Below are 13,491 nucleotides of genomic sequence, written 5' to 3'. Positions count from 1 at the left end.
TATTTCACAAATCCTACGACCCCCATTTTACTCACATTTAACATCACTGTAATCAAAACCTTTTATAATCAATAAAATATCCTACATTAATTGGTAGCTGTTTTTCCTTTTTAATGATACCTAAAATGATGGTATAGACTACAATTACTGGCACCTGAGAGTTAATATAATACAATTAATAAAGTATTTAGAATTTCTTTTGGCACAGAGTAAGTGCTATATAAAGTATTTGCTATTGTTATTATCCAGAACTTCTGGTTTACATTATAAATGTTCATTCGCACCATTTAAAAATGACATTTCTCAATATTACCTCAGAATCTAATAAGGGCTCTTTACCTGGAAATTCATGATGTTATTGAAGGTTTTGGCTGAGGTTCCTTCAGTGAATGGGCATCTTCCATAAACCATCTCATAAGCAATAACTCCCACTGACCACCAATCACAGTCTAGGCTATAGGCACCTTTTCCGTCCCCATTCATCACAGTCAACACTTCAGGGGCCATGTAATCTGGAGTCCCAACTGGGAGTTTGGCATTTACCTGGAAACCCACAAATAAAATGAACACAGCAAATTTTCAATTATCCTCAAATAAACTGCCAGCAGCCACAATTCAGACATAAGCTGATTTGCCTCTGATTACTATTCTCCCAGGCACTTGAACCTTCTGTCAAGTGGCACAGCATCAGGAAATGCAAATGAGTCACTTACTTAAAAAAAAAAAAAGGACATAATGTAATCCAAAGGCAAAGGGGCCAGGGTTGCTGATGATATACACTGTTTGGTTACACAAATGAGAGTTGGGTACATACCTGGAAAGGCAGATGTCTTTCCTGATACTTCTTATTGAAACAACAGAACTTCTCTTACTTAGACAAACAGTGAAATGATAATAACATCTAAAGATGAATCTAAAATATCAATCTACTGGCAAACTGGCAGCTAGCTGGCAATACAATATCATAAACATGTGCTCTATCTCAAGTTTAAATATTTGGAATCAATTTCCTATTTGGCCCACCCACAAGGCAAGACGTGATAAATAACTTCCGCCAGAGGTCAAATGTTATTAATGAGTACACTTTCCTCACTCCCAACTCCTGCTCCTCTGATTCTCTCCTCACTGTTCAGAAACACAGAGCCCTCCAATCCTATGGCGCTCAAGCACATGACCTTGACAAAGAAATATCAGGGCAATGTAGCTTTGTCTCTTTATAAAGCTAAACACATTCCATTTAAGGAACTGTCATTATTTCTGAGAATTTGTCCTTCTGACTGGTTTAGTGTTTAAACATCCTTTGTTTCTTTAAATGATGCTGATGAAAATGTATGTTTTCTGCCCCTCACTCCCACCCCTTCCTAGGCAACCTAGTAAGCTGGCAACCTTTGGGTCTTCAAAATTGTCTTGAAATTTTATTGAGCCATGAAATCTGAAGTTGAAAGATCACCTCTCTAACCTTCTTTCCTGTCGAAACAGAAAGGGCCTCATACTGATCACATACTGGGTTGACCAGATTCCCAATAACCCTATATCTAAAAAGGATTCTCTCATACCAGTAGTTACAAGGTGCAAAAGAACTCTCCCCCCATAAAAGGGTATTCAGTGCCCCTATTTGAACTAAGAGATTCTATAGGTGTGACCACACATCTTTAAGGCTGGGCTTTATATCAAGAAAATCAACTTGCTTTGCTTTGATGTGAATAGAGATTGAGAGGAAGTCAATGTTTAGAAAAGATGCTAAGAGTCTCCTTTACCCAGTGATGAAGGCCCAAGCTCTTCCAGCCTGAAACTTTAATCTTGCCCATTCCCAAAGACCCATTGTTAAAGAAAACAAATTCATTCTTCCTACTCCCTCTCTTTTCACCCCTTCCCTCAGGCCCACCGCAGGTTTGTTTCAAACCCTAAACCCAGAGACCAGTGTGATATTGTTGTTCTTGAACCAGTCAGCCATTGGGAAACAGCACTTCCATTACAAACACACACTTGGGAAAACTAAATGGTCACACCACCCAAGAAACTCACAGGCCTGTGCTGACAGACTAAAGTGAGGAGAAAGGAGAGAACATTTGTTCTAAGACAGGACAACTTAAGCTTGAAGAACTGAAAGTAGCTTCAGTCAAAAGGCAACCTTGATGTCAGGAAGCCTGAGCCAAGACTTTTGACTTTTAATGTGTGTGTAACAGAATGATCTCTGTTCGTTTCTAAGGCAAACCATTCAATATCACAGTAATCCAAGTCTATGCCCTGACCAATAATGCTGAAGAAGCTGAACAGTTCTATGAAGAGCTACAAGACCTTCTAGAACTAACACCCAAAAAAGATATCATTCTCATTATAAGGGAATGGAATGCAAAAGTAGGAAGTCAAGAAACACCTGGAGTAACAGGCAAATTTGGCCTTGGAACACGGAATGAAGCATGGCAAAGGCTAATAGAGTTTTGCCAAGAGAACACACTGGTCATAGCAAACACCCTCTTCCAACAACACAAGAGAAGACTCTACACATGGACATCACCAGATGGTCAACACCAAAATCAGGCTGATTATATTCTTTGCAGCCAAAGATGGAGAAGCTCTATACAGTCAGCAAAAACAAGACTGGGAGTTGACCGTGACTCAAATCATGAACTCCTTATTGCCAAATTCAGACTTACAGTGAAGAAAGTGGAAAAAACCACTAGACCATTCAGGTATGACCTAAATCAAATCCCTTATGACTGCACAGTGGAAGTGAGAAATAGATTTAAGGGACTAGATCTGATAGATAGAGTGCCTGATGAACTATGGACAGAGGTTCATGACATTATACAGGAGGCAGGAATCAAGACCATCCCCAAGAAAAAGAAATGCAAAAAAGTAAAATCGCTGTCTGAGGAGGCCTTACAAATAGCCGTGAAAAGAAGGGAAACAAAAAGCAAAGGAGAAAAGGAAAGGTATACCCATTTGAAAGCAGTTTCAAAGAAGAGCAAGGAGAGATAAGAAAGTCTTCCTCAGCAATCAATGCAAAGAAATAGAGGAAAACAATAGAATGGGAAAGACTAGAGATCTCTTCCAGAAAATCAGAGATACCAAGGGAACATTTACATGCAAAGATGGGCACAATAAAGGACAGAAATGGCATGGACCTAACAGAAGCAGAAGATATTAAGAAGAGGTGGCAAGAATACACAGAAGAACTATACAAAAAAGATCTTCACGACCCAGAAAACCACGATGGTGTAGTCACTCACCTAGAACCAGACATCCTGGAATGTGAAGTCAAGTGGGCCTTAAGAAACATCACTACGAACAAAGCTAGTGGAGGTGATGGAGTAACAGTTGAGCTATTTCAAATCCTGAAAGATGATGCTGTGAAAGCACTGTACTCAATATGCCAGCAAATTTGGAAAACACAGCAGTGGCCACAGGACTGGAAAAGATCAGTTTTCATTCCAATCCCAAAGAAAGGCGATGCCAAAGAATGCTCAACTACCGCACAACTGCACTCAACTCACATGCCAGTAAAGTAATGCTTAAAGTTCTCCAAGCCAGGCTTCAGTAATATGTGAACCATGAACTTTCAGAAGCTGGATTTAGAAAAGGCAGAGGAACCAGAGATCAAATTGCCAACATCCACTGGATCATCAAAAAAGCAAGAGAGTTCCAGGAAAACATCTATTTCTGCTTCATTGACTATGCCAAAGCCTTTGACTGTGTGAATCACAACAAACTGCAGAAAATTTTGACACAGATAGGAATACCAGACCACCTGACCTGTCTCTTGAGAAACCTGTATGCAGGTCAGGAAGCAACAGTTAGAACTGGACATGGAACAACAGACTGGTTCCAAATCAGGAAAAGAGTACATCGAGGTTGTATATTGTCACTGCGCTTATTTAACTCACATGCAGAGTACATCATGAGAAATGCCAGGCTGGGTGAAGCACAAGCTGGAATCAAGACAGACGGCAGAAATATCAATAACCTCAGATATGCAGATGACACCACCCTTATGGCAGAAAGCAAAAAGAACTAAAGAGCCTCCTGATGAAAGTGAAAGTTCAGTTCAGTCGCTCAGTCGTGTCAGACTCTCCACGACCCCATGAATCACAGCACACCAGGCCTCCCTGTCCATCGTGAAAGAGGAGAGTGTAAAAACTGGCTTAAAACTCAACATTCACAAAACTAAGATCATGACATCTGGTCCCATCACTTCATGGGAAATAAATGGGGAAACAGTGGAAACAGTGACAGACTTTATTTATTGAGGCTCCAAAATCAGTGCAGGTGGTGATTGCAGCCAGAAAATTCAAAGACACTTGCTCCTTGGAAGAAAAGCTATGACCAACCTAGACAGCATATTTAAAAGCAGAGACATTACTTTGCCAACAAAGGTCTGTCCAGTCAAAGCTATGGTTTTTCCAGTGGTCATGTATGGGTGTGAGAGTTGGACTATAAAGAAAGCTGAGCGCAGAAGAATTGATGCTTTTGAACGGAGGTGTTGGAGAAGACTCTTGAGAGTCCCTTGGACAGCAAGGAGATCCAACCAGTTCATCCTAAAGTAAATCAGTCCTGAATATTCATTGGAAGGACTGATGCTGAAGCTCCAATACTTTGGCATCTGATGTGAAGAACTGACTCATTTGAAAAGAACCTGATGCTGGGAAAGACTGAAGGCAGGAGGAAAAGGGAATGACAGAGGATGAGATGGTTGGATGGCATCACCAACTCGATGGACATGAGTTTGAGTAAACTCGGAGAGTTGGTGGTGGACAGGGAGGCCTGGCATGCTGTAGTCCACGGGGTCACAAAGAGTCATACATGACTGAGTGAATGAACTGGAACTGGAAATAATATTTTTTAAAAATACTATAAAAAATACATAAAAACAAGAGAAGGAAAACTGTAACATCCTGGTTTGACAAGGTATTGGTAATTCCACTGTACCGTTGATTACATGCTTACCCTTTATGCCTGATTATTCTGCAGAACCATTAATACACAATCCTCAAATATTGATCATTTCTACATATCAGAGTTTATTTTATCATCACACTGGATTGTTTGGGAATATTCAGTTCTCCTTGCTTACAGCTCCCAGGGCTTGGTCACTTGTTCACAACCAGAGTTGAAAGAAAGTTGACTGGGTCATGTTTATCAGCATGACCCAGCAAGAGGTATAAACTGTGAATTCCTCATTTTCAAACAAATGGTTAGACTTATCAGAGAGCCAGATAACTCTGCAACTGATTTCTGCTCCATAACAGGTAAGTGACTGTATACATTTTATGTCCAATAATTTTGCAAATTTCCAAAATTTTAAGAAAAATATTCCCTAGCTTGTTTTCTGTACATCTCCTACTATAGCAATTACTATTAACAAAGACTTTTAATGACAATTACTTTGGCTTCCCCGATAGCTCAGCTGGTAAAGAATCACTTGCAATGCAGGAGACCCTGGTTTCATTTCTGGGTTGGAAGATCCCTGGAGAAGGGATAGGCTACCCTGATTCTTGGGCTACCATGACTCTTGGGCTTCCCTTGTGGCTCAGCTAGTATAGAATCTGCCTGCAATGTGGGAGACCCAGGTTCAATCCCTGTGTTGGGAAGATCCCCTGGAGAAGGGAAAGGCTACCCACTCCAGTATCCTGGACTGAAGAATTCCGAGGACTGTAGAGTCCATGGGGTCAAAAAGAATTGGACACGACTGAGCAACTTTCAATTTCAAGGACTACTAAGTTTCCATTTGTTACTGACCTCCAAGTACATTAAACCTGTTCAACACGTAATCTCACAATTCCTGATAGGGATTTTGCAAGATCCTTTCACTCTTCTCTGGTGGCATTTCACACCGAGCCAATCTCGGCGAGGTGTTAAAGGTGGGACCATGTACTAGGAACTCAGCCTGCCTGCAGTACATCATCTAACAAGACCCCAGATTTACTGAACTTGGATTTTCCCTGTATTGACAGGGAAGAAAGTATACCAGTTCAGGAGGAGACAATAATCAGATGACTAGGAGACAGAAAAGTCTGTCATATTTTGGAGAGACAGATGAGGAAGAAAGGGAGGCAAGGGGAAGGAGGGGGAAGAAAAGGAAAGAGAGATTTAACCCAGCAGATTGTTTTTAAAAAACTAGCACATTCTTTAAACAGCAAAAAGCAGACAGAGAGGAAGGTAAGAAAACCCATCTTCTTCCTCCCAATCCCCTTCTCTGAAAATGCTTATACAGAAAACTGTTTGAACCTCTTTCCTCCTCTAGCTGCCCAGGACATAGATACACACCTGCAGAAGCAGGGGAGGAAATATTCTATGTTGCTCTTCTCATGGGAAAGTAATAAAATCTTTTCACTACTCCATAAATCTCAAAAAGGGTTATCTCCTATGGGTCTCCAACTGCTAAATGGTAGTGATTATCACTTAACATGCTATAATGCTCTTTACTTATAATCTCCTTACAATTGTTTTCATGAGAACTGAGACAGGTGGGAACTGAGATATCTGCCATTCTCTGAGATTCTAATAAGGGGAAGTGGGTGACATCTCTGCTCAACACCCAAACCTCCAGGCAATATGGTCCACCTGTGCTCACTAACAAAAATACCCTCAAGCAACACTCTGACTAAAAAGCTTAAGTAAAGACAATGGAAGGTGAGAAACCCAATAGAGCCAAGATTCACAAGCACCCAAAATACACAGACAATATGTGGCAGTGGCAAGGAAAATGATAAATGGATTTGGGACTATGCCAAAGCCTTTGACTGTGTGGATCACAATAAACTGTGGAAAATTCTGAAAGAGATGGGAATACCAGACTACCTGACCTGCCTCTTGAGAAACCTGTATGCAGGTCAGGAAGCAACAGTCAGAACTGTACATGGAACAACAGACTGGTTCCAAATAGGAAAAGGAGTACGTCAAGGCTGTATATTGTCACCTTGCTTATTTAACTTATATGCAGAGTACATCATGAGGAATGCTGGGCTGGAAGAAGCACAAGCTGGAATCAAGATTGCCGGGAGAAATATCAATACCCTCAGATATGCAGATGACACCACCCTTATGGCAGAAAGTGAAGAGGAACTCAAAAGCCTCTTGATGAAAGTGAAAGAGGAGAGTGAAAAGGCTAGCTTGAAGCTCAACATTCAGAAAACAAAGATCATGACATCTGGTCCCATCACTTCATGGGAAATAGATGGAAAAACAATGGAAACAGTGTCAGACTTTATTTTTGGGGGCTCCAAAATCACTGCAGATGCTAATTGCAGCCATGAAATTAAAAGACGCTTACTCCTTGGAAGGAAAGTTATGACCAACCTTGATAGTATATTAAAAAGCAGAGACATTACTTTGCCAACCAAGGTCCGTCTAGTCACGGCTATGGTTTTTCCCGTGGTCATGTATGGATGTGAGAGTTGGACTGTAAAGAAAGCTGATCGCCGAAGAATTGATGCTTTTGAACTGTGTTGCTGGAGAAGACTCTTGAGAGTCCCTTGGACTGCAAGGAGATCCAACCAGTCCATTCTAAAGGAGATCAATCCTGGGTGTTCATTGGAAGGACTGATGCTAAAGCTGAAACTGCAATACTCTGGCCACCTCATGAGACGAGTTGACTCACTGGAAAAGACTCCGATGCTGGGAAAGGTTGGGGGCGGGAGGAGAAGGGGATGAGAGAGAAGGAGATGGCGGGATGACAGAGAAGGAGATGGCTGGATGGCATCACTGACTCTGTGGACATGAGTTTGGGTGAACTCTGGGAGTTGGTGATGGACAGGGGTCCTGGCGTGCTGTGATTCATGGGGTCGCAGAGAGTTGGACATGACTGAGCGACTGAACTGAACTGAACAATAATTCCAATGTGTGTGTGAGTGTGACAGAGTGTGTATTTGTGTGTGTATGTGTATTTGGGAGCGCGGCATGCCATGAGGCATGCTGGATCTTAGTTCCCTGACCAGGGATCAAACTCATAGCCCCCTACAGTGGAAGTACACAATCCTAACCACTGGACTGCCAGGGAATTTCCAAATTATATTTTATATAGTATATTTTGAATATAAAAAAAAACTTTTAAAACCTACTTTGCTGCTGCTGCTGCTAAGTCGCTTCAGTCGTGTCTGACTCTGTGCGACCCCATAGACGGCAGCCCATCAGGCTCCCCCGTCCCCGGGATTCTCCAGGCAGGAGTGCTGGAGTGGGTTGCCATTTCCTTCTCCAGGGATCTTCCCAACCCAGGGATCGAACCCAGGGATCGAACCCAGGTCTCCCGCATTGGAGGCAGACGCTTTAACCTCTGAGCCAATTTTACCCACCACCACTTATCAAAAATACCAAAAATAAGTTTTAATTCTATATCCATACTTGATCTAGATTGAAAATTACTGATTGTTTAGAACAAAAAGGCCTTTGCACTTAAAACAATGCCAAAAATTCCTCCTTTACACATCCGGGCTCTAAGAGCACAAAGCTCTGGGGAGAAGATTCTCTAAGAGGAGAGGAGCTACAGCATTCTCAAGCGAGTAAAACTGAAGGCCATTATCTCCTTGACCAAAAAAATCAGGGCTTAACCACTGAGTGGCAAATGTTTATTTGCTCCTAGGCTCACCACCTGAAGGGAATGTTGCTACCATCTGAAGAACTGAAAAAGGTAGTTTGCTGCACTGGAAAACAGAAATCTGAAATGAAAAGCAGTCCCATCTCCACCAAGGGCTCTGAAGAGAGTAACTTCAGATGCAGAGACCTTACTCTTTTTTTTCTTGCTTGTACTGTGTCTTCATTGTGATGCATGGCCTCTATTTTCTCTAGTTGCGGCACACGGGCTTCTCTTGCTGTGGTGCACCAGCTCAACTGCCCCACAGCATGTGGTAAAGAATCTACCTGCAATGCAGAAGACCCAGGTTCAATTCCTGGGTCAAGAAGATCTGCTAGAGAAGGAAATGGCAACCCACTCCAGTAGTCTTGTCTGGAGAATTCCATGGGGAGAGGAGCCTAGTGGGCTCCAGTCCACGGGGTCACAAAGAGTCAGACACAACTGAGCAACTAACACTTTCACTTTAAAACATAAAATTCTTTGATACTGTCATTATTAACGTAATGATCAAGTAGAAGAGATTATAAGCACATAATCTGAGGGGAGGACAACCAATGCTGAGGCTGAAAAACCCTTACCTCACACAATATAAAGAGCCCGTTTTTCCAAGAGCCTGAACCTGAAAGAAGTTATGTCAAATAGGCCTCAAATCTATAGAACAGGGAGGTGAAACCCTGGAATGCAAAGAGTTAACACAATCTTGAGCCTTTTCCAAATATAATAATACCCACCTTTCCTCCAAGGAACACGAGAAAGAAAAAGAAAGGCAATTTTATATGTTGCCCTTTATAAGGACTAAACTCTCAGAGCCAGCGGGTATTTTGAAGAGCAGCCCCCCCCCCCCAATTTCTGCATTTTAACAAGAATCAGTATATTCCAGAGGAAGAATAAAAACCCAAGTTCCTAAGGATTTGTACAGGTCACCAAGTAATTCAGTTGGGAAATGAGTCTTAAAATCTAAGTCGATTTTCTCTTAGACTTACCATTTTTTGCATAGTTGACTTGAAAATTTACATTTTAGCATGTGCCAACTTGATGAGGTTTTAAAAATCTAATTTTCTTTTACTTTGTCATCTTTTTCCTAAAGTATTCTCGTTCTTGACCTCAATAGCTACCCTCTTGCCTTCCTATTAGCACATGGGATACAGCTTAATAATAATTAACATGGGAAATACAGTTTAATTTTTACCGAAGGTCCAGGACTTAGAATTGACATTTTGAGCACTTGGTTCTTAATGCTTAATGCTTGGTTCAAATGTTCCAGTGATTAATTTTCATTGCACTGCATATGAAGCAGAGGATTTGAGATAAATAAGGTTACATTTCATCAAAATATTTAAAATGAAAAGGAGAATGTAACAGAAGACAATCAATAAGCAAGGAAAATGAAGAGAAAAACAAAGTAAGTATTTTCCCCTTTTTTTTAACCAAACTACAAGAATGTTCCTTAAAATGTTTTGTAGGGTATTAACAGGTATTTTACATAAAAGGGTCCCAGGTCAAGTAAGTCTGGAAAATAGCTCTGTGACCCAGTCCCACCCACCCTGCAGAGAAATCATTTCACAGCTGGCAGATGAAGGCTTCAGAGTGTCACTCAACTTTATCCCATATTTTCCAAACTTATAAGGACCTCAGAACACTTTGTAGTATAAGTTCTATTAAGCTATCTTATTCTATTTTGTTACCATCTTGTTTGAGTTCATTTTAGCAGCTGATCCAAAATCCACCAGCTTGATGTGTCCCGTTCGGTCAATGAGGATGTTCTCGGGCTTGACGTCTCTGTACAGAAATCAAGGTCATAAATTAGCGTTGTCTTCTCCATGCCAACCACCAAGCAACTGCAGACCTAGGATCGTGATTCAGCCAAGAATCTTAGTGTCTATAGTTTTGCCATACAGACCTCCCTACTGATGGACATATGTAATACGCATTTTACAAAACAAATTTAAGTAAAAGAAAGAGAAAGAATAGAGGGAGGAAGGGAGGGAGGGGAAGGGAAGCAGAAAAGTAAAGGGAGCAAATACCTGTTATTAGATGGATTAGTTCTCCTCAAGATACACATTTTATTTTATTTTTTTTAAGATACACATTTTATATTAGGAAAACTAAGGCCACAAGAAGCTAGGGGGTTTGCTCATGGTCATATGGCTAGTCAATGGGAAAAAAACAAACTCTATTCAGGATTTTCTGGTTCCTGATCTAACCAGCATTCCATTCCCACAACATTCTCAGATGCCCATAAAATTTACATTTTAGTGAAGATGAATGAAGATGTAAAGAAACACTTTCGAATTGAGGATTTGGGAGAACACATTTGTCAATTACTAACGGGCAAGGTCAGAACTACATTGTCTTCTGTTTCTGTGTAGTAGCCCGCTTCCTTGTGCAAATTAAATTTGGTTTTCCTACCACAGCACCCAAAGAACCTATGCAAGAGCTCCTCTCCTTATTAGCCACATTAACAGATCTTACTAGCAAATGTAAGAACACTACAATTTTAGATCTATTTCATTGTTAAATGGGTGAGCAGAAACGTCTGCCATTTTGCACAATTTGCCTTAAGCCAATTATTGGTGAAGACTGGCTAAAAATTGGATGAAAAATTATTTTGATGCTGAAATCACTCACTCCATTTTAGGAAGTCTTAGGTGACACAGGTAAATTCTCAGTAGACTACCAGAGTCTCACTTACCGATGTACATATCCCATCTGATGAACGCTGTGGACAGCCAAAATCAGTTCAGCTAGGTAAAACTGAATCATATTTTCATCTAATTGGTCCTCATATCTATTCAAAAGTGACAGCAAATCCCCTCCAGGCTGATATTCCATGACCTGTACAGAATGCCAAAGTTATTCATTCTTCATACATCCCCCCAAAAAAAGGAAATGCTCTCAATTAGATCCTCGAATACTGCCTGACATGTTATAATTACAATGTCTTCACAAAGCTGTGAAGATGTGTGAGACACACTGTAAGTCTCGTGTAGGACGAGGTTTCTGCCCTGAGGAAATTACAGCCGTTACCCAAGAGAATCAATACAATGAAAGACAACTCCTAAACACGATGCACAGTGTTTACAAGGCAAGTTTGAAAAGCTGAATTAAATCCACCCACTCACCCACCCCACCCAGGTCGACACCCCAAACAGTCCCTAGGACTGATTAGATGCACAGCGTAGGTGGAAACTCCTGGAGGACAACAAACCCTCTTGCATCCTTTCTGCATTCCTCTCGGCACCAGGCAGAATATAGGAGGTAGACAATAAACATGATACAATCTTTTCCTTAAACAGTTTGGAAGGCAATCTGACCATTTCTGTTAAAAATTTAACTCTCAAACAAGGGCTCTGTGACAAGCTAGAAGGGTGGGATGGGGAAGAGAGGTTGGGGAGGGAGGGGACATGGTCATACATATGGCTGAATCTTGTTTTATGACAGAAACCCACAAAATTCTGTAAAGCAATTATCCAATTTAAAAAATTTTTTTAATTTTTAAATGTAAACATATACCCTTTGAACCAATAATTCTACTTCTGACCATTTATTTCATAGGAATTTGCAATAGTTTGTCAATAAAGAGATTCACTGCAGAATTGTTTGTAATATGGGAAAAAGAAATCCTGGAAATCAAATAGCCATCACTAAGAGACTGCTAAAATATGGTGTATCGGTTCGGAGAAGGCAATGGCAAGCCACTCCAGTACTCTTGCCTAGAAAATCGCATGGACAGAAGAGCCTGGTGGGCTGCAGTCCATGGGGTCGCTATGAGTCAGACATGACTGAGCGATTTCACTTTCACTTTTCACTTTCACACACTGGAGAAGGAAATGGCAACCCACTCCAGTGTTCTTGCCTGGAGAACCCCAGAGACGGCGGAGCCTGGTCGGCTGCCGTCTGTGGGGTCGCACAGAGTCGGACACGACTGAAGTGACTTAGCAGCAAACAATAGGTTAAGATGCAGATATTAAAAGTAAATGGATGGGACTTCCCTAGAGTTCCAGTGGTTAAGACTTCGCCTTCTGGTGCAGGGGGTGCAAGTTTGATCCCTGGTTGGGAAGCTTGATCCCACATGCCTTGCAGCCAAAAAACCAAAACAACATTGCAGCAAATTCAATAAAAACTTTAAAAATGGTTCACATACCCGCAAAACAGAAATCTTAAAAAAAAAAAACAATGAATGGATTTGATCTAATCATTCTGCCATGGAAAGCTACCCATGAAAAGTGATGCCCTAAACAGGATATAGTAAAACTTTTTGTGATTGAAAAAGTATTTATTACATTTGTTATTATATACATAGGGGAAAAAAACTGGAAGAATATAAAGTACAGCCTTAGAGAAAATGTTTCATTAGCAAAAATTGTCTTCCACCCGAAGAAACCAAAATTCTTCCACCTCCTGATAACAGACTGACATTCCAGAGTTAACCTGAGGCTTCAAGGCTCGTCCCCAGCAGGTTTCAAGTCTCAGCCCAGTGACTCTCTGCCTTTCAGTTTTGTCCTCTGTAAAATGGGGATAAGGCTGTGCCTAGCGCCCACAAGATCCTCCACTACCACTTTCCTTGCCCTGAATTCATGGCACCACCCTTTCCACTCTGGCTAGGAGAAGCTGGGACCAATTCTGACCACCTTTGCAATCATGCCAACCCTCCCTAAGCTCTCCTTCTGTCCTTTGCTCTGATTTCCCATTTTATCTATATATCTATATATATGTGTGGGTGTGTGTGTCTTTCAAGTTGTCTCAAACCCTTTCTGGAAAAAGGCAAGTTCTTAAAAGCTTTTAAAAAACAATAAATTTCTCAAAGGCTTCCCAGGTGGCACTGGTGGTAAAGAACCTGCCTGCCAATTCAGGAGACCTAGGAGATGCGGGTTCAATCCCTGCATCAGAAAGATCCCCTAGAGAAAGGTATGGCAACCTAC

The 13,491-nt window shown here is 41.2% G+C and overlaps 1 protein-coding gene across 3 annotated transcripts in view; it reads right to left on the bottom strand.

Annotated features, from left to right (window-relative positions):
* CIT (citron rho-interacting serine/threonine kinase) overlaps positions 1-13,491 on the bottom strand; it is a 174,898-nt gene that overhangs the window by 127,535 nt on the left and 33,872 nt on the right. For 2 of the 3 annotated variants that reach the window (XM_088828201.1, XM_088828202.1), the window contains exons 6-8: positions 11,262-11,404; positions 10,255-10,348; positions 340-543 (exon numbers count right to left, since the gene is read on the bottom strand). In XM_088828201.1, coding sequence (XP_088684327.1) covers positions 340-543; positions 10,255-10,348; positions 11,262-11,404 — 441 coding nt within the window. Of the gene's footprint in view, positions 1-339; positions 544-8,724; positions 8,857-10,254; positions 10,349-11,261; positions 11,405-13,491 lie in introns of all 3 variants that reach the window. The other variant, XM_088828200.1, reaches the window with a different exon arrangement.

The sequence above is a fragment of the Moschus berezovskii genome, chromosome 19 (genome assembly GCF_049115385.1).
Source record: "Moschus berezovskii isolate FMDL1 chromosome 19, NW_MosBer_1.0, whole genome shotgun sequence".
NCBI lineage: Eukaryota > Metazoa > Chordata > Mammalia > Artiodactyla > Moschidae > Moschus > Moschus berezovskii.
The sequence above is the reverse complement of the archived record's forward strand: the minus strand, read 5'-3'. Positions and strand labels throughout refer to the sequence as shown.